The sequence below is a fragment of the Mus caroli genome, unplaced genomic scaffold, assembly GCF_978045245.1.
Source record: "Mus caroli unplaced genomic scaffold, Mus_caroli_1 scaffold_15, whole genome shotgun sequence".
Lineage (NCBI taxonomy): Eukaryota > Metazoa > Chordata > Mammalia > Rodentia > Muridae > Mus > Mus caroli.
The window spans coordinates 56022033-56040418 of record NW_028227270.1 but is presented as its reverse complement, the minus strand read 5'-3'; the positions used below and the strand labels follow the sequence as shown (position 1 = coordinate 56040418).

Below are 18386 nucleotides of genomic sequence, written 5' to 3'. Positions count from 1 at the left end.
GTAACTTGCAACTGTAAGTCAAGTAAGCCCCTTTCTCTCTTTGTTTCTTCTCTTGCTTGTTGAGATCTTTTATCACAGCCACAGAAACTAGGCCATGAAACTAGAACACCCTTATAACCTCCAGGTGTCTCCTGCCCCTTGCTAAGATTGGCCAGTCCTCTAATGTGGACCTGGGATGGCCTCCACTGTCCTGGGTATTAAAGTCTGGTCTTCAGCTTGTTGCCATGGAGAAGGGGGGTCAAAGGGTTTAGGTCACTGGGGGTGTCTTTGAAGGAGGCTTTGGGATTTTTCAGTTTCTTCTTTCAACCATTCTGAATAGACATCAAGTAAGCAGGTGGCTCCACCACATGATCCTTGCCCTAATGCACTGTCCCCTTGTCACAGGCCCCAAAAGCCCCAGCACAAACTGAGCACAGGTATAAATGCATCATCATGAAGCTCCCCTTAGCACAAGGTATGATCTCAGGTATGTTTTGGTGCTAGAAAATTGACTAACACCCAATAACTCTAATAAAATCTTGTTTTTTCTCCATTCTACTAAAAAAAATAAATAAATAAAAAGTACCTCTGAAACCAAAACCCAAAACTAAATTTAAAAACCCTGCCACAATGCCACTTCTTCCTGTGGATCACCTGCTAGTTGGTACAGACAAAACAGCAAGTAGCAACTCAAAAAGAGAAAAGTGACTTTGAATCATATTTCCTGTGAAGCAGGCTTTGGGGGGGCATTGTAGAGGTTGAACACCCAAGTGAACACCATGAAATTCTCTACCTACTTACCTCCAAAACAAAATAAAACCTGGGAGTGCCCCATATGCTTGATGTCTTAACAAAAAAAAAAAAAATTTTTTTTTAATCAAAATCAGGTTTTGGTTGTGTGAGAACCAGGCCTTATCACTTTTTCCAATACCAGCCCTATTGGCTACAACAGTAAAGGACAAGATAAGACCTGAGGCAGTGTTGGGAGGCAGAGGCAGGCGGATTTCTGAGTTTGAGGCCAGCCTGGTCTACAGAGTGAGTTCCAGGACAGCCAGGGCTACACAGAGAATCCCTGCCTCAAAAAACTAAAAAAAAACCTGAGAACTTCAGCATTTATGTTCATGTCACTGCATTCCTGGAGTTTTTCCATTCCATAAATTGCAACTTCCTAGTAGCCTTCTTTAAGATATATAGTTTTGGCTATGCATGGAAGGCCACAGATTTATGGCTGAAAAATTACAATTCCTAGGTTTTGCCCCAATTTGCAACTGTGTTAGTTCGCTTTCCATCTCTGTGACAAATTGCCTAGAATAATCATTTTACACGGGGGGGGGGGGGGGGTGGAGACACACAAGGTTTATTTTGGTTCAATTTGGAGAGCTTTAGTCCATGGTCATCTGGGTCCTTTTGCTGTTTGGTGGGTAAAAAGCCTTGGTGGATATATGTAAAGAGCCCAAAGCGATGATGCCACCCATGAGGCCATACCAGAGACTCACAAACATGTTGGTGAACCTAGGAAAAGGCAACGTCTTGCTTTCAAATGGACAGTTATTACCTGTTCAGGTAACAAGAGGGTGATGATCAGACCCACTATTTCATGGAAACTGCTTATTTTCCTTCCTTCCTTTTTTGATAAAGGTTCACCATGTAGCCTTGTGGCTAGCCTGATTGATTGACTGACTGACTGATGGATAAGAGTTCACCATGTAGCTTCTAGCTGGCCTGATTAATTGACTGATTGATTGATAAGGGCTCATCTGTAGTCCTATGACTGACTGACTGACTGACTGACTGATCAGAGTTCACCATGTAGCCATGTGGCTATCCTGGAACTCTATATAGAGCACTCACTGCAACTTTCATTATAGTGATCAAAACAGACATCATAGTATAAAACTCCTGAATGTGTGCAAGACTTCAGACAAGAGATCTCCTGAAGGTTACAAAAAATAATAAACAGAAAAAACCCTCTAAGACAGTATATTTCTTAATGAATCACCAAAACATATATGTAAAATCAAAGTACCTGTAAGTCAATAAAGCGAAAGAGCTGGATTTGCTGTGTGTGTCCATGAACGTGTGTGTATATAATTCAAATGAAATACAGAGAACCTATAATTCAGAATTTCTCTAGCTTTCCAAGATCATCATACATTTCTCTATACAAATACACCCGTTTTTCCTTAAACAACAATTTAAGGCAATTTTTACTCCACAAGACTGTAGCTTCTTGGTTTCTTTAAATACCCTGATTTCCTTCTAAACTTCAAAACAAAGTAGCATTTAATTCATTAATGACTGTGGGTTAGTCTTAGAACACAAGTTCAATTCAAGGACTAGAGCAATGCAGCATTTTTCCCCCATGGGTGGTGAGAGGACAGTCCAGAGTCCCAGTGATGAATTTAAAAAAAAAGTTTTAAATCTGTTTGGGGAATGACTATACAAAAAAATAGTTAAGACTTAATCCTAACCCTGAAAGAAACCGGGAGGTTTAATCTAAACCTCTGTACATAACTATTAAATATTTGTTAGCAGGTTGGAGAGATGGTTCAGTGGTTAAGAGCAGCTGCTGAACTTGAAGAGGACTTGGGTTCAGTTCCCAGTTGGTAGCTCACAACTATGCACAACTGTAAATACAGGGGATCTGACACCCTCTATGCACTCCACGCACAAACACTGTATATAGTATGCATGTGGTGTGCTGCACATAATTACATCAGGCAAACCCTTACACTTTTCTGTTTGTTTTTCAAGACAGGGTTTCTGTGTAATCCTGGAAGTCCTGGAACTCGCTCTGTATAGGAGACTGGCCTCAATCTCCGAGATCTGCATGCTTCTGCCTCACAAGTGCTGGAATTAAAGACATGCTCAACTTCGGAAACAAATCTTTTTAAAAAGCATCTGCTTTCAAAGCAACTCATTTTTCTGATGAGAAGACTTCCCATGTGAAGCTATTCTCTATGTGGCTCTTAGCGGGAATCGTATTAAGTGATTTCTATACTAAAACAAGTGTTCAGTTTAGCAAACTCTAAATCAACACAATTTTATAATATATCACTGCTGCTTATTTAGACACAAGAAATGCCTGGGCAAATTCTTTCAGGATATTTCTATCAGCAGCTATGTATACAGAATGCCCACTCAAATGTCATGCTGCTATTTTGAAGTTAAGAAACAGATAATTACCCAGAAAAAGATTAGCTACTATGACAGCCAGATTCCAAGACAGTCTCAATGAACTCCTTGTATTTCACCTTTAACCTACCTCTCACAGTGTCAGAAATGACAGGAGTGTAGGGCTGAAAAGCTGGCTCAGTGGTTAGGAGCTGCTGTTCTAGAGAACCCTTTTTACTTCCAGATTTTCCCCTCCTCCTCAAGATTTACTGATTTATTTGTCAATTTATTTATTATGTACACAGTCTTCTGCTGGCATCCCAGAAGAGGGCATCACATTCCAATATAGTTGGTTATGAGCCACCATGTAGTTGCTGGGAATTGAACTCAGCACCTCTAAAAGATTGCCCAGTGCTCTTAAACATCTGAGCCAGATCTCAAGCACACTCTCAGAGGTTTTTCTCCCAACATACACATGATACCACACAATGGTCTGTAGCTCCAATTCCAGGGGATGAGACACCATCTTTTGGCCTCCTAGGGCATTGAACACATGTGGTGCACAGGCATACATACAGACAAAACTCCCATGCACATTAATTAATTAATTAATTAATTAATTATAAAAGGAGGGGGAAATGACCTGGCAGAGTGGGGCTTTTGGGATGAGATCATAGAGAAGGTGTCTCCGCCTTGCTCTTCCTGGGTAAAGTAAACTGTCATGGTGGGGGCAATCCTAAGTAGACCACACAAGGGAGGAGTGTCTCTGCTAAAGTTCAACAGTGGCTTCTCAGGGATGTGTGAGAGCCAACTCTGGAGACAATCGTCCAGATGACTAACCACTAGGAGGCTGAGAACCTGACCCACTCAAGAGAAGCAACTGCATCTCCTAACCTAAGGAGTTGCTGGGGATGTAATTCAGCTGAAAGAGTTCTCACCCAGCATGCACAAAGTCCTGGCTTCTGTCTCCAGCACCACATAAAAGATGGCAAGGGCTACAAAACAAACAGGGTGAGGGAGGCAGATATTGGGATATAAAGTGAATAAATAAACATTTGAAAAAACCTGGTTATTTACTGTGTTTAGTCACGAACTCTAGAGGTGACTTAGGCAACAGTAGGTCATGTAGCAGTACACCCAGCAGTAAGGAAACAACTCAGTTTATAAAACCAGATAAACCAAACTGAAAAATTACATGGCCATTGCAGAGATGTGATGCGGCCAGTCTGTGCAGAAACAGAAGTCACAAAGGAAAAATTAAGTACCTCTAGCAAGATGGTCTTGCAGGCGAAAGCGCTTGCTACAAAGCCTGCCTTTGATCTCTGGTATTCACAAGGTGGAGAGAACTAAATCTCAAAAGTGGTTGCCTGGCTTCCATGTATACATGTGAAATAAATATACATAAAAATATTGTAGGAAAAAGATGGTAGGGCTTTTCAAGATCCTTTTTTAAATCAATGAAACAACAGCCAAGAATGGTGGTGTATGGGTAAGGGAGGGAGGAGAGAGGGAGGGAGAGGGAGAGAGAGAGAAAATGAACGAACGTCTGGGGGCGGGGTGAGGGGGGAGAGAGACAGACAGATAAACAGAGAGACTGTGGCCCAGGATACTTGGGAACTGAGGCAGAAAGCCTAAGGCCAGGAGCACAAAGCCACCTTGAGTACTCAACTCTCTGGTACAGGCAGAAAACCAAAACATGAGGGTGCCTTCTAGACAAACCTCACTGTTTTTTGTTGTTGTGGTTTTGTTTTGTTTTAGGTCTGTGATAAGTTCTGGGCCTTGTGAGGGCCTGTGACCCCTGAATACTGGAAGGTGCACCTAAGTGACAAAAGGACTTGTAACCTAGAAAAGCACCCCCACGCCATCGTGCATGGTTTTAATTCTGACAAGCCTGGCCTCCAGCAGCAAAGCCCAACTAAACATGTGTTTCTGATTTCTGTCCTTATACACACTTTGAAGCTTCATCTACACACTTAAGAGAGGCTCTGATAATGTGTCGAGACCAAACAGAACACCAGTTACTGAGCCAGACTTAAGAACAACAAAAGGCATTTGGGTCCCAACAACCAACACAGCCACAGGAGAAACCAATAAGCTATTTGCAAATACTCTTTATGCAGAAAATGTCACAATGTTTGCAGCCTTTAAAAGCTCCTGTAACTATTTTCACATGTCAGCCAGATGACACAGTCCTTCCTGTGCCAAGAATTTGACTGAGTTTAAAACAAAAACAAAACAAAACTCTCTCCAAATTACCACAGCGTGTGCATAAAATCAATACAAATTCATATTCAGCTGCTAAAAGGTAGGCAGAAGCAGAATATACACAACACAGAGCTACAAAACTACGAACAACAAAAAAAAATCACAGTTGGTTTTTCTTCTGATGTGTGTGTATGGTGTATGCATGTGTGGTTTGATTTTGTGTGTGTGTGTGTGTGTGTTGCACACATGTGTGGAAGCTGGAAGACAATCGCCGGTGTTGCCGCCCTCCTTTGAGACCAGCCTCTTACTGTCCTGAAGCTCAGTGAGGCTACCGTGGTGATCAGAAATCCTCTGTCTCCAACCCCCAGCACTGTGGTTTCCTGCCTACCACCACACCCAGCTTCTGTTAGGGGCTCTGGGAATCAAACTCAGATCCTCAACCACTTTAGCAACTGAGCCCAGCCCCTAACTCATTTTTTCCCCCAAACTAATCATATTGCCAGGTATGGTGGCACGGGCCTGTTATCTCAGTACCAGGGAAGCTGAGGCAAGAGAACTGAGAGTCAGAAATCAACTTGAGCCACAAGGCTCTGCCCTGCTTCCAAGGGAAACAAAAAAAATAAATAAATAAAATAAAAACACCAGATGGCCTTACATTTCAACAGCCTTAGCTTTGTTAATTACTTTTACTGAATATTATAGCTGTCCTTACTTTAGGTATAGGAACTTGAAGTCTAGAATATCAAATGCCTTGTTACCAGCCAGGTATAACATCACACGCCTTTAATTCCAGCATTCAAGAGACAGGGGTAGGCAGATCTTTGTGAGTTTGAGGCCAGCCTAAGACAGCTAGGGGCTATTAGCCAGAGAAACACTGCCTCCAACCACCCCCCCCCAAATAAACAAGCAAACAAATAGATAAATAAATATTCCTCTCTACAGAAACCAGTTAGTAAAAATCAGTGAGCTGGACTTGGGGGTAAGCCCTGAACACTGCTACAGTATAGAAAAAACAAACAAAACCAAAACCCAAAAAACCCAAAAAACAAAAAATGAACTCTTGATTCTTTCTCTGATTTTTTCTGATGCTTTCACACATGTATATAAGAGTGTTTAGTCATTTTGGTTTTCGTGTTGTCTTTAGAGGCAGGGTCTCACTATGTTACCTTGGCTTGCCTGTAACTTGCTATGCAGGCCAGGGCTGGCCTCCAATTTAAAAAGATCCACCTGCTTCTGCCTTTCCAGGGCTAGAATTCATAAAGGTATACATATACCACCATGCTCAGGACATTTTCATTTTTTTTTTTTAAAGAAAGATCCTCTCTTTTTTTTTGTTTTTGTTTGTTTTTTAAAGAACAGAGTCTCATGTAGCCTAGGCCGAACTCTTGATGCTCTTGTCTCTAACTCTCAAGACTTAAGGACTATAATCACGTACATCACACCAGGTTTATTCAGTATTAGAGATCAAACCCAAACTTGCTGCATGCTAGGCAAGTACTCTCAAAGTGAACTATATCCCTAGCACTGTGATCTCAATTTTTAAACACGGGGTGGGGGTGGAGGGACACAACCATTTAAAAATACTCCATGAGTTACATAACCCTTGCAGGCTAATCTTCTCCAAAGGAGGCATTAGCTGCTCATCTGGGATCACCCTGCTCGTTACTGATAGGAGGCTGCTGCTCAGCCCTTATTTATAGACAAGAAACCATCCTGCCTAAAGCCAGGACTGAAATAAAGATAAGAGCAACAGATTTGCAAACAAGAATCACACATAGTCAAAGAGTCAAAGTTAAGGCAGCTCAGCCAACATCCCAGGGGCCACAGTGTCTGGGGTGCTTACTGGAGTGGCCAGAGACGTAAGCCTCATGAGCAGCTGAGGTGCTGTGCCTGTGGCTTCTGTCAGGGGCCTGGCTGCTGTGTCTACAGTTGCCTTGTTGTTCTCTCTGCCTCTTATAACACACCAGGAGGGGGTTTATACAGGAGAGTGTTTACAGAGCCTGCGTCCATCCACCTGGCTCTCCCTTATGGTCTCCACTGCACCATCTGCACTGGTGGCTGAATGTAATCTGGCCCTCAGCTTCCAGACACCAGTCTTAGTCCCACTTTACACCCAGTTCCTTTGCCCTGAAGCCACCTTAGCTGACTGCTCAGAGTCCAAATCAACAGAATCCCTTAAAAGTGGACCAGAGGGCCAAAAGTTCACCATTAAAGACATAAAGTCTTTCCACTTTTCAGACTTGGGAGTCTACTCGTAGACTGCTGAGCAAGTATAGTCTCAGGAATTAATTAGGACCATAATTTTCCATATGAATGCTTAAAAGGTAAGCCATTCTAAGGACTGTTAAGAACTGCTTAGAAAAATACAATGATAAATATTTACCAGGGGACTTACAAGTTACCATAATCAACTCTTCCAGAGTAATTTATTAACCAAGGAAGAGAGCAAATTTGCAAGCTACAAGGTAAGTACTCTGTTGTGTCATGAAGTATACACTTGGAGGCTTTGTTTTGTTTTGTTTTTTTAACAGACAAAAATGTTATAAGTTTTGCCCTCAAAGTATGTATAATCTAAGGAGAGCTGAGGCAGCCTGAAGAAAAGCTTAAGAGGAGGATGTAACCACAGATGATAACAGTATAAAAGACAGAATGGTAACTGCTTTCAATTTAAAAAACAGATCTCAAGACAGCAAGATAGCTACAGGAACCTGCCCCCCAAGGCTGACAATCTCAGCTTGATCCCTGGATCCCAAGTGGTGAACATCATCTTAAAGTTGTCTTCTGACCCCCCAAATGTCTACCATGGTTTGCACAAGCACATAAATACACAAATAACACTAATACACATATACACATAAATGTAGCTCAATGGAAGAGCACCTAACCAGCATACATTAAGTCCTAGGTTAAGGGAAAACAAAACAAAACAAAAGCACCGGAGCTGGAAACATGGCTCAGTGGTTATGAGAGCTCGTTGCTCTTCCAGGGAACCCAAGTTCAGGTCCCAGCAGCCACATTAGGCAGCTCACAACCAGAACTCCAGTTTCAGGGGATCTGGTACCAGGCATACACATGAAGCACACATATGTCAGAAGGTAAGCATCCATATTCATAAATCTTTTTTTTTAAAGGGAAGTTGATTGGCATTTTGTAAAAATGTTGAACAAGTATGTACAAAACCCACTGACCCTTGTTTAAAACCTTTAAAACCAATAATAAAATTGTTTTGTAGCTACTATAAAATACAATTTTTGTTTGTTTTTGTTTTTTATACTCAAGGTTTCTCTTTTTAGCCCTGGCTGTCCCAGGACTCACTCTGTAAACTAGACTGGTCTTGAACTCTGCCTGCCTCTACCTCCCAACTGCTGTTGGCATTAAAGGTGCACACCACCACTGCCTGGCCTAAATTTTTATTTGCACAAATAGCAAATGCTACTAACTTTACATTTTCCTTAGGAAATCTGGCTTCCAGATGACCAAAGAGTCTTGTATTGATAAAGGTTTTTAAAAAGATTAAAAAAGGGGGTGGGGGGCTGGTGAGATGGCTCAGTTGGTAAGAGCACCCGACTGCTCTTCCGAAGGTCCAGAGTTCAAATCCCAGCAACCACATGGTGGCTTACAACCATCCATAACAAAGATCTGACTCCCTCTTCTGGAGTGTCTGAAGACAGCTACAGTGTACTTACATATAATAAATAAATAAATCTTAAAAAAAGGGGGGGAAATATTGTTGTGCATATTATTTTTCACATATGTGTGCATACTAATTTGGTGTTTGTGAAATGTATGCAAATTATATGTACCTATGTATGCATATGTGTATATGTGTATAAACGTGTATGTATGTGTGTGTTACATCCACATGTTTGTGTGGGTACACACCTATCCACATATATGCAGAGGCCAAAGGGAGACATCAGTTGTCTTCCTGTATTTCTCTCTAACTTGAGACAAAGTCTGTCACTGAACTGGAGGCTCATTTCTCTTGACTGCTCAATTCCAGGGCTAATGTGTAGCCATGCTCAATTTTTTACATGAATGTAGGGATAATCTCTTGTACAATGTGTAAAAGCATCGTCAAGAAAATTCTGATGGCCAATAAACTAAGGCAGGATTAGCAGGTGGGACATCTGGCAGAGAGAAAGAACAACTCTGGGAAATAGGCAGGTGAGAGAGATTCACCGCCTGGACTTCGGAAGAAGTCCCACACATGAAACTGAGAAGAGGCAACCAGCCATGTGGTAGGCATAGAACACTATAAATGGGATAATATAGAAATGAGCTACTGGGAACAGGCCAAAAATATGTCTCCAAGTCACAGATGAGTACTGAAATAAGATTGCAGATCCTCGGGTCTGGAGAAATGGCTCAGCGGTTAAGAGCACAGACTGTTCTTCCAGAGGCCCTGAGTTCAATTCCCAGCAAGCACATGGTGGCTTACAACCATCTGTAATGGGATCTGATGCCCTCTTCTGGTGTGTCTGAAGATAGCTACAGTGTACTCATCATATATATAAAATAAATAAAATCTTAAAAAAAAAAAAAGAATGCAGATCCTCACATGTGCACAGTAAGCACTCACATGTGCACAGTAAGCACTCATATGTGCACAGTAAGCACTCTTACTCACTGTTCCGTCTCTCCGGTCCTTCTGTTCCTTCTGTTGTTGTTGTTTTTTCCCCTGCAGTGCCAGGAATGTAAACTTGGGGTCCCTATCATGCTAGGCAAGTGTTGGGGCTAGCTAGGCTGCCGCTGAGCTAAAAGTCTTTCTAGGTCTTTGGTTTGTTTCAACATTACTGCTCAAGCTTTATACTACCTCTAAACTTCAACAGCTCCAGGAAGTTATTAAGACTTCAGTTCCTAGGAATTAGCGTTCATCTCCACAAGACTTTAACCAGAGAACTAAATTGGCTCAAACAAAAGAAGCCTTGCTCACTTAGGTATTTTATCTTTCGAAGTGTCTTTATCACATGTCAACACTCTTCCCTACTATTAATAACTTTCTTTTATTGGAAGTCTTTCTCCTGCTTCCCCACAAAGCATTATAACCACTCCAAGCTCCCCCATTAGCCCACCCATCGTGGCTCGAAAGACGCCTGTCACACCACAAACTCTGGCCTTCTCACAAACTGGCTTACTTATAAGCAGTACTTATTAACTTGATGACTATCCAAATCTATCCAGTTTCCTTAGTCAGGGTCTCTACTGCCGTGATGAAACCCCTGTGACTAAGAAAGGGGTTTATTTGGCTTACACTTTCTCCGCACTGTTCAAGCAGAGCAAGAACCTGGAGGCAGGAGCTGATGCAGAGAGGCCACTGAGGGGTGCTGCTTGCTACTCCTGGCTTCCTCAGTCTGCTTCATTATAGGACTCAGAACCACCAGCCCAGGGATGGCTCCGCCCATGATGGGCTGGGCCCTCCCTGTTGACTAATTGAGAGAAAGCCTTACAGCAGGGTCTCATGGAGCTCACTTCCTGAGCTGAGGCTCCTTCTTTGATGATGCTAACTTGTGTCAAACTGACACACAAAACCAGCCAGTGCGCCTGGCAAATTCTTAACCATGGAATCAGCATTGATGTGCAAGGCTAAACCTCTCGGAGGAATTTTAAACCTATACATTAACCATGAAAACACAGAAACGAAACTAAGGTTCTGTGTGCCCAGATATAACCATTAGCAAAGTTAAAGGTGCATCAAAAATGGACCAAATACAACAAGATATTGTCCACAAATACAAGAAGTTATCTTTCCCATTCACTGTTGAAAAACACCAGCCATGGGCTAGGTGTACCAATTGATGGTAGAGCACCTGATTGGATGCTGGAGGCCCCGAGTTTAACCCACAGAACCAACAAATTAAAACAGAAGAATGAGCAGGGCACTAGCAATGCAGCCTTTAATGCTAGAACTCCGGAGGCAGAGGCAGGCAGATCTGTGAGTTCAAGATCAGCCTGGTCTACAAAGGGAGCTCCGGGACAGCCACAATTATTGCACAGAGAAACTCTGCCTTGGAAAAACAAAACAAAACAAAGAACCACCACAGCAAGAGCAACTTCCTATTTATAAAATTATCCAGTGCTTTCTTTCTGGTTTTTAACCCTGTGATTCCACCATTCCTCTTGACCATTTTCTGAGTTCTCCACTCTGGAGTTGCAGCCACTGGCTTCACACAATGTGGCCAATAGAGCTTTACCTGACAGTGGAAAGAGAAGGGAAGCCTGGTTAGGAATTCATGGATATGGGCCCTGTCCCTGAGGTGGACCATGCAAGCTTTCTCTTGGACAGAATGTTGGGAAGACCCCACAAACACCTTAGAAGTTTTTCTGTCACACTGAGGACTGATTCTCCAGGTTGCCATTAATGTTTTGTGAACCCTGATAATCCTAATTTCACTTTCTCTTTAAGGTGTCATTTAGTCGAGGCTCACCTCCCCAGTTGAGTTGGGCAAATAATGGAACCAATGTCATAGTTAAGGTATCCACCTGCCCAGCCAGTGAGATGGGTCAGAGATAAAGCTACTTGCCACCAAGCCCTAGGACCTGAGTCTGATCTCCAGGACCTGCATGATAGAAGGAAAGAACTGACTCCACTAAGATGTCTTCTGACCTCCACACATGTGCCAGGCTGGCCATGCATGTGCACTCTCCCCTTCCCTTCCCTCTCCTCCCTCATCCATGTGAATTACAGGCCAGACAGGGATATACAATGAGACACTGTCTCAAAGTGAGGCTTATTTTATTTTTAATTATGCATATGTACATTTGCATGCAGGTGCCCCTAGAAGCCAAAAGAGGAGATTGGTTCCCTTAAACTGGAGTTATAGGCAGTTAGTTATGAGTGGTCATCCTGGGTTTTGGGACTCAACAGGTCCTCTGCGAGAGCATCAAGTTCTCCAGCCTTTCTTTTTCTTTTTCTTTTTTTTTTTTTTTTAAAGGACTTGCTGCCAGCGTAAGAAACACCAAGAGATAGAAACAACTCGGCTGAAGAATTCAGACTTCAACAGACACAATTCACTTCCTGTATCTCAGACCTTCAAGGATGAAGTACTAAAATGTCAAGTTTTCTCTGAAACTTTTCTCTCTGCTACTTTTTTGAGCATAATCAGGAAAGAATAACCCAAAAGGCCTAGGCGGCTGGTAATGAGACACCTTACATATCTAAAAGAATCTAATTCTGAGGTGCAATTTCAACTAACTCTACTAACCCAATTTTTGTAAACTACAGATTACCAAACTAGGTAGCAGAAGATAACTGTAAAGGCGGATGAGGTGGTGTAAGGTGTTGGAGGCAAAGCCCAGTGTACAGATACCTACCACAAGCCGAGGGTCAAGGTCACAAGTGCAAGCAAACAAATCTACCAAAGCAGGAGTGAGTTAGAGCTCTTGCTGCCTTGCTACACAACCATGAGAACTGGAGTTCAGGTTCTGGTACTAACATAACAAAACAGCAGAGAGGGAGAGGGGAGACCTGTAATTCCAGGTTTAACACTCAACATGTGCACACAGCTACACATGCATGCTTATACACTCACAAAGAAATACTTTCCACAAATAAATACATCTTTAAGGAGAACAGAGTTATCTGGAGAGATGGCTCAGCATGTACGGCTGCTTGTCACCAAGCTTGATAATCTGAAAATCCTGAAAGCCATCTTCTAACATTCACACACACAGAGAGAGAGAGAGAGAGAGAGAGAGAGAGAGAGAGAGACAGAGAGAGACAGAGAGCGCCTCACCCCAGTAAAATAACTTTACAACTCTCTAAACAAATTATGAATTAATAAAAGCAGCTTTGGAAGGCATATTCACTCACCTTAAAGGCTTAAAGAGTATCAACTTTTTCCGTTGTAATCAGTCAAAAAACTTTAATTACAAAACAAAGCGAATCACTGAGTACACAGAGACTCGCATGTGCTCCCCACAGCACGGGTGCAAGTCTTCCTGGGGTGAATGATTTTCAAAGCAAACAAACGCACAGTCTCTAGAAACAGTATCTTAGGAAAGAGTAGCTTCGAAGCCCCAGGCCTGCCTGTACAGCGGGACGGCTGTGCTCACTGACCTTCAGATCAGGGACACTTACCATATAACACCCGATAAGGAAGGCGGCATTCGCTTGCTTTCTCTGATCAGTGCCAGTAAAATGGATAATTTTCTTCCTCAGCATTGTAATGGACTGCATCAAAACAAACTGTTGTTAGTATTTTCTTGACCACTTCAAGTTTCCTAAAATTTTGCTTTGTGACAAATTCTACACCTCACATGCATAAGCAACCTCGATATTAAAACTCAGAACAACAACCCTGAAGCCCGAAAATCCCAGGAGTCATTCTGTGATACTAGAATTATTTAAAATAAAAGGGAGGAAAGGAAATGTGAACAGATGCATGCCTAAAGACAGGCCAACCTTTGGATCAGTTCAGAAAGCTATGGATAGAGTCAAGAGAGAAGGAAGACTGATGAATCCAGAGCCTGTGGGGACTAAAGTTCTTGTTGGAGGCCACATTTTTCTGAGGAGATATAAGATCACGGCAGTATCCACAGCTAGTGACAAAAGAAACTGGATAGATGTGCCAATCTGAGAAATCAACAATGCAGGGCTTCCTATAACAGGAGATGTAACAAGCTGGGAAGGTCGCCTGAAGAATCCCTATTTTCTTGAGACAAGGTCTCATTATTAGCCCTGGCTATGCTGAACTCATTAGGTACACCAAGGTGACCTTGAAGTCCCAGAAGCCCACCTGCCACATCTGTCTCTGACTCCTATTCCAGGGATTCCATGTACTCTGACATCTGAGGGCACTGCACACACATGGTGCAAAGACATACATGCATGAACATACATGCATGAAGAACACTTACACACATAAAAACAATCTTTTTTGGAAAAAAAATCTCTAGTCCAGGGCTATACAGAGAAACCCTGTCTCGAAAAAACAAAAACAAAAACAACAACAACAAAAAAAATTCTCTAGTCCTAAAGCCACTAGTTAAAAGACAGTACGCGAGACAGCAACTGAAAGGCCTCTTCTTAACTTATGAAAATTAAGAATACACTAGGGATCTGTGAATGTTTCTTTATATGTGTTATACTTCCAACAAGAAGTTAAAAGAAAAGGAAGCCACCATCACCCAGCAGGTCCCCAGGGGTTCACTAATGTGAAATGTATCAGCATGCTGCAACAGAGTATGTTCAGCATGTTTGAATGCACTGCTTATCTCACTGGCCCATGCTTGTATGAATGTTCTAGTGTCTCCATCATCAATCAATGTGAGTGTATTTTCCCATAGTGGTTTATATGGACTAAGGGACCTAAATCAATTAAAAACAAAAACAAAACCCAGCCAGCCATTGGCACCCTCTTTGACCAGGGCACTGTCAATCTCACTAGCACAGCGGACAGTGAGATCTTAGGCTGGTGGTTGCTCAACACCTCGTCAGTGCCTCCAGCAAGTCACTAGAAAGGAACACACTCATTTATTCTGAAGAATAAAAGACTCCAACAGGTTAGGCATGAAGGTGTGTGCACAGGTGCACACATGCACAGACTCACTCTTTCAAAACTAAAGCACAGGAACAATAGATGGGAGGAGAGGGAATTATATTTAGCCTTTTGGCCCTGTGGGAACAAGACTGTCACTGAAGAAGGGGAAAGGGGAGGGGGACCCAAAGACAGAAGGCCATGGATGTTTACTTTGCTAAGAAGGCCTAGGAAGAAGTCTACACTTGTGTCTAAATATATAGTGAATGCAGCTGATGCTCAGGAAACAAAGACTATCTCCCTTACCCATAAATCTGTAATAGCGTTAAAGCAAAAATAAATGCTACGTGTTTCACATAGTTCTCTGGTAGGTAATCCATCCTAAGGTTTTATTTATTTGTAATTCCTGCTAACAAACTCAGTATTTTCTACTTAACAGTTTACAATGACTAAGTACTTTGTAAAAATCTGAGACATGGTTGAAGAGTGAGATTCCAGCTCAGAGAGGGCAATGTTTTCCCCAACCATTCACCAGCACTCTCTTTGAAAGGGAGGCAGGAGAAACTGTGGCCCAAGCAGGGAAGCATTTCCCTTGTCTGCTTCAGTTCCCATGAGGTCAGACAAGGGACTTAGTTAAGTAGCTGCCTTTCGCTTTGAGTTACTGTTTTGTTTGAGCTTCTTCAACCCAAACCGGAACCAAAGAACCCAAATATAACCCATTCCGTTAAAATTAGAAAACACAAGTGACATGTGCTGGTGTATCCATGAGGGGATGCAGACACTTCTAGGTCACCTGGGGTTGCACATAAGTGTGTCTCAAAGCCCAGAAAAAACTCTAGGAAACAAATAGATGGCAGTGTAAGTTTAGGAAAAAGAATATTTTTAACGTGTGTTTCTACTTGCATGCACGTATGAAAGTACTATGTGCTTGCAGAGGCACATAGGCCAGAAGGTAGAAGGAGATCCTCTAGACCTCCAGTGACAGATAGTCATGATGTACAGTGTGGGTCTCTGAAAGAGTATCCAGCTCTCTTGATTACAGAGCCATTTTGTGCAGACTCAGAAAAATAAAAGTACACATTCTAAATAAATACCCCCACAATGAGAAACACCATTTAGAAAATCTCACAATGTCAGTCAGGCTGTACAGTCTTACACAGCTGCTGTGCACCAAGTAATCTCACGGCTATTTCTTCCAAGTACCGAGACTACCGGGGGCGCTCCACCACACCTTCTAAACGTTCGCTATGTTTTCAAAGCATCCTAAAACATAACTCAGTTAGGCAACTGGTGTCTTGGTAAACTTTTTCTGTTTTCTAAAGATAAGATCTTGCTGTCTAGCACAGGCTTGTCTTGAACTTGGGATCTCTCACCTGAGTGCTCAGAAGTCAGGTGTGCACCAGCACACCTGGTCTCAAATGGTTTTGTTTTGTAAGAGGAAGCACTCTTTCCAATTTTGAATCTGATCACTTCAGTCAAACCTTGAGTTAAAAGATTTACCTTGAGCTTCTTATTTATCTTGCAACAATATCTGTAAACCATGGCCAGATTGAGTGGTCCAAAATCCGCATAGAAGCTTTAAAAAAAAAATAGAAACAAGTATACATGTTTTAGCTGCTCTGAATGTAAATGCTCCTAAAATTACGGCAAGAGGGCATCCACCAACTCAAATTAACACTGGCCATACAATTCTAAAGTCCTGCCCTACTAATACTAACAGAAGGAATGTTCTGGTAAACAATACCTACATAATTATTCAACAAGTGAGCTAGAGTTGTGCACCTCATTAGCAGAGCACTCAGCTACTTGCATCAGATCTTGCTACCTCCCCCTAACATATCCCTACACACACACACACACACACACACACACACACACACACACCAATGGTAGAATAACTAACCTCAATTAAAAAAAATTGTTCCTGCACATATTATCCACTAGCAAAACCAGTATTTTACGCATTCGTATTTCACACAGCTCTATAGTATAAACTATAAGAATAGCTAATCAGGTTTAAATGGAGGTTCACTGTATCCTCAAAGATCTATTTTTTTTTTTAATCAAGAATCTGAACCAGCACCCAGCTGCAAGTGTTTTTCAGATATACAGTTTTTCCAAGGCTATGTCATCTGCACACATACCTAGAGATTCCTCAGAGGAAATTTCAAAAGTTTGAGTCTTCCAACAGGCAATACTTACTTCTCATACTCTAGCTCGTTATCTATGCTGAAATAATGTTCGTTTGCTGCACTCTTTGGTCTGCTGTAGAGAATGGCAAAACAAAGGCGATCTGCAATGGAAAACGGGAGTGTTCTTTTCTTCAAATTCTTAAACAGGTGTCCCCGGCCAAGACCCAACTCCTTTCTGATGAATTCAAAGATGGCTTGTTTGATTTTGTTGTGTCCCCCCACCCCACCCCATGTTTCAGATGGCAGAGGTGACAATGTGTAACTTCAAAAAGTCTCTTTGGTGAATATCAATAAATAAGCAAAGCTTTAAAGAAGAAATTGTCTTAATCTTAGTAAGGACCATGGTGGTAGGTGATTATTTCATGTAGTGGTACAGTTTCGATTTCTGCAGCAACTAGACTAAGAAATCTCAAGAAATCCGGCATACCTCTGATAGCTAGCCTATAACCATGCATTAAGTTTATGATGACACACTGAAAATACATGTTGCTGTTTACAACTATAGAACACAAGACGGTATGTTTATACAATTAATCTCATAGATATGTATTTTTTTTTATTGGAATCACTGCTTTGGGTTTCTTATAAATTGCTGTTTAAAATCAAGGTGAATGTGAGGGGAGGCCAGACTGGGGTAGAATCTATGTTGCATGAGTCAGATGCTGTGGAGTTCAGCAAGAAGGGAAGTAATGTTCAAAGGCTCCATCCATCTTTATTCCCAACCCCCAGAAAAAGGCAACATCTTAACAGCACTCAGATACCTACACCCAAAACATGGCAAAAATCAAAGTGGTAAGAAACAAGAGCAGAGACGTCCTTTTCTCAAATGGTACTTTAAACTTTTCAATCTCCTCTCTCAGAACGGCTGCACATATCTCCTAGTAAATGCAACAAACTTCTTGCAGTTTCAAATGGGTGACAGGGCTCTGTCCTTTCTAATCACAAATGACCTTTGATCTGTGGCTGGACTGGGAATTTCACCAGCTCCTACACAGGGTGGGTGGAGAGGCTGTAGGACATAGGGGTCACAAGCACATTAAGGCACATTAAGGTTTACCCCCAAAGTCAGTGGACCCAGAAAGGAGGCCAGTTGGGCTCCTAGGGCAGCAAGTCGCTCCTCCAGCCATCCTAAGTCCTGCCCCGTGCACTCACCTCGGATCACCTCGGCCATCAGAGGGGTCCCTGCGCCCTCCCGTCTCATGACTCCAAAGCATCTGGAAAGCAGGGCAAGAGAAGGACCCGCGAGTCTGGGATGACCGCGATGGACGGACGGGAAGAAAAAAGAAAGTGTGACCACACCCCCAAAGTCTAAAAAACAGTGAAGTTTAAAGGGCCGCGCCCATGCATGGGCACGGAAACGCCCTGGCGGGTGACAAGCAGCAGACTGGGAGCCAACCCCGGAAGTCCAAACTCTAGG

At 42.3% G+C, this 18386-nt stretch overlaps 1 protein-coding gene across 12 annotated transcripts in view; it reads right to left on the bottom strand.

Annotated features, from left to right (window-relative positions):
• Positions 1 to 18386, bottom strand: part of Cdc14b (cell division cycle 14B) — an 85808-nt gene that overhangs the window by 40062 nt on the left and 27360 nt on the right. For 9 of the 12 annotated variants that reach the window (XM_085831002.1, XM_085831005.1, XM_085831004.1 and 6 more), the window contains exons 2-4: positions 16980 to 17070; positions 16278 to 16353; positions 13379 to 13471 (exon numbers count right to left, since the gene is read on the bottom strand). In XM_085831002.1, the coding sequence (XP_085687128.1) occupies positions 13379 to 13471; positions 16278 to 16353; positions 16980 to 17070 (260 nt within the window). Of the gene's footprint in view, positions 1 to 13378; positions 13472 to 16277; positions 16354 to 16979; positions 17071 to 18121; positions 18361 to 18386 lie in introns of those variants that run through there. The other 3 variants (XM_085831003.1, XM_085831010.1, XM_021179893.3) reach the window with 1 other exon arrangement.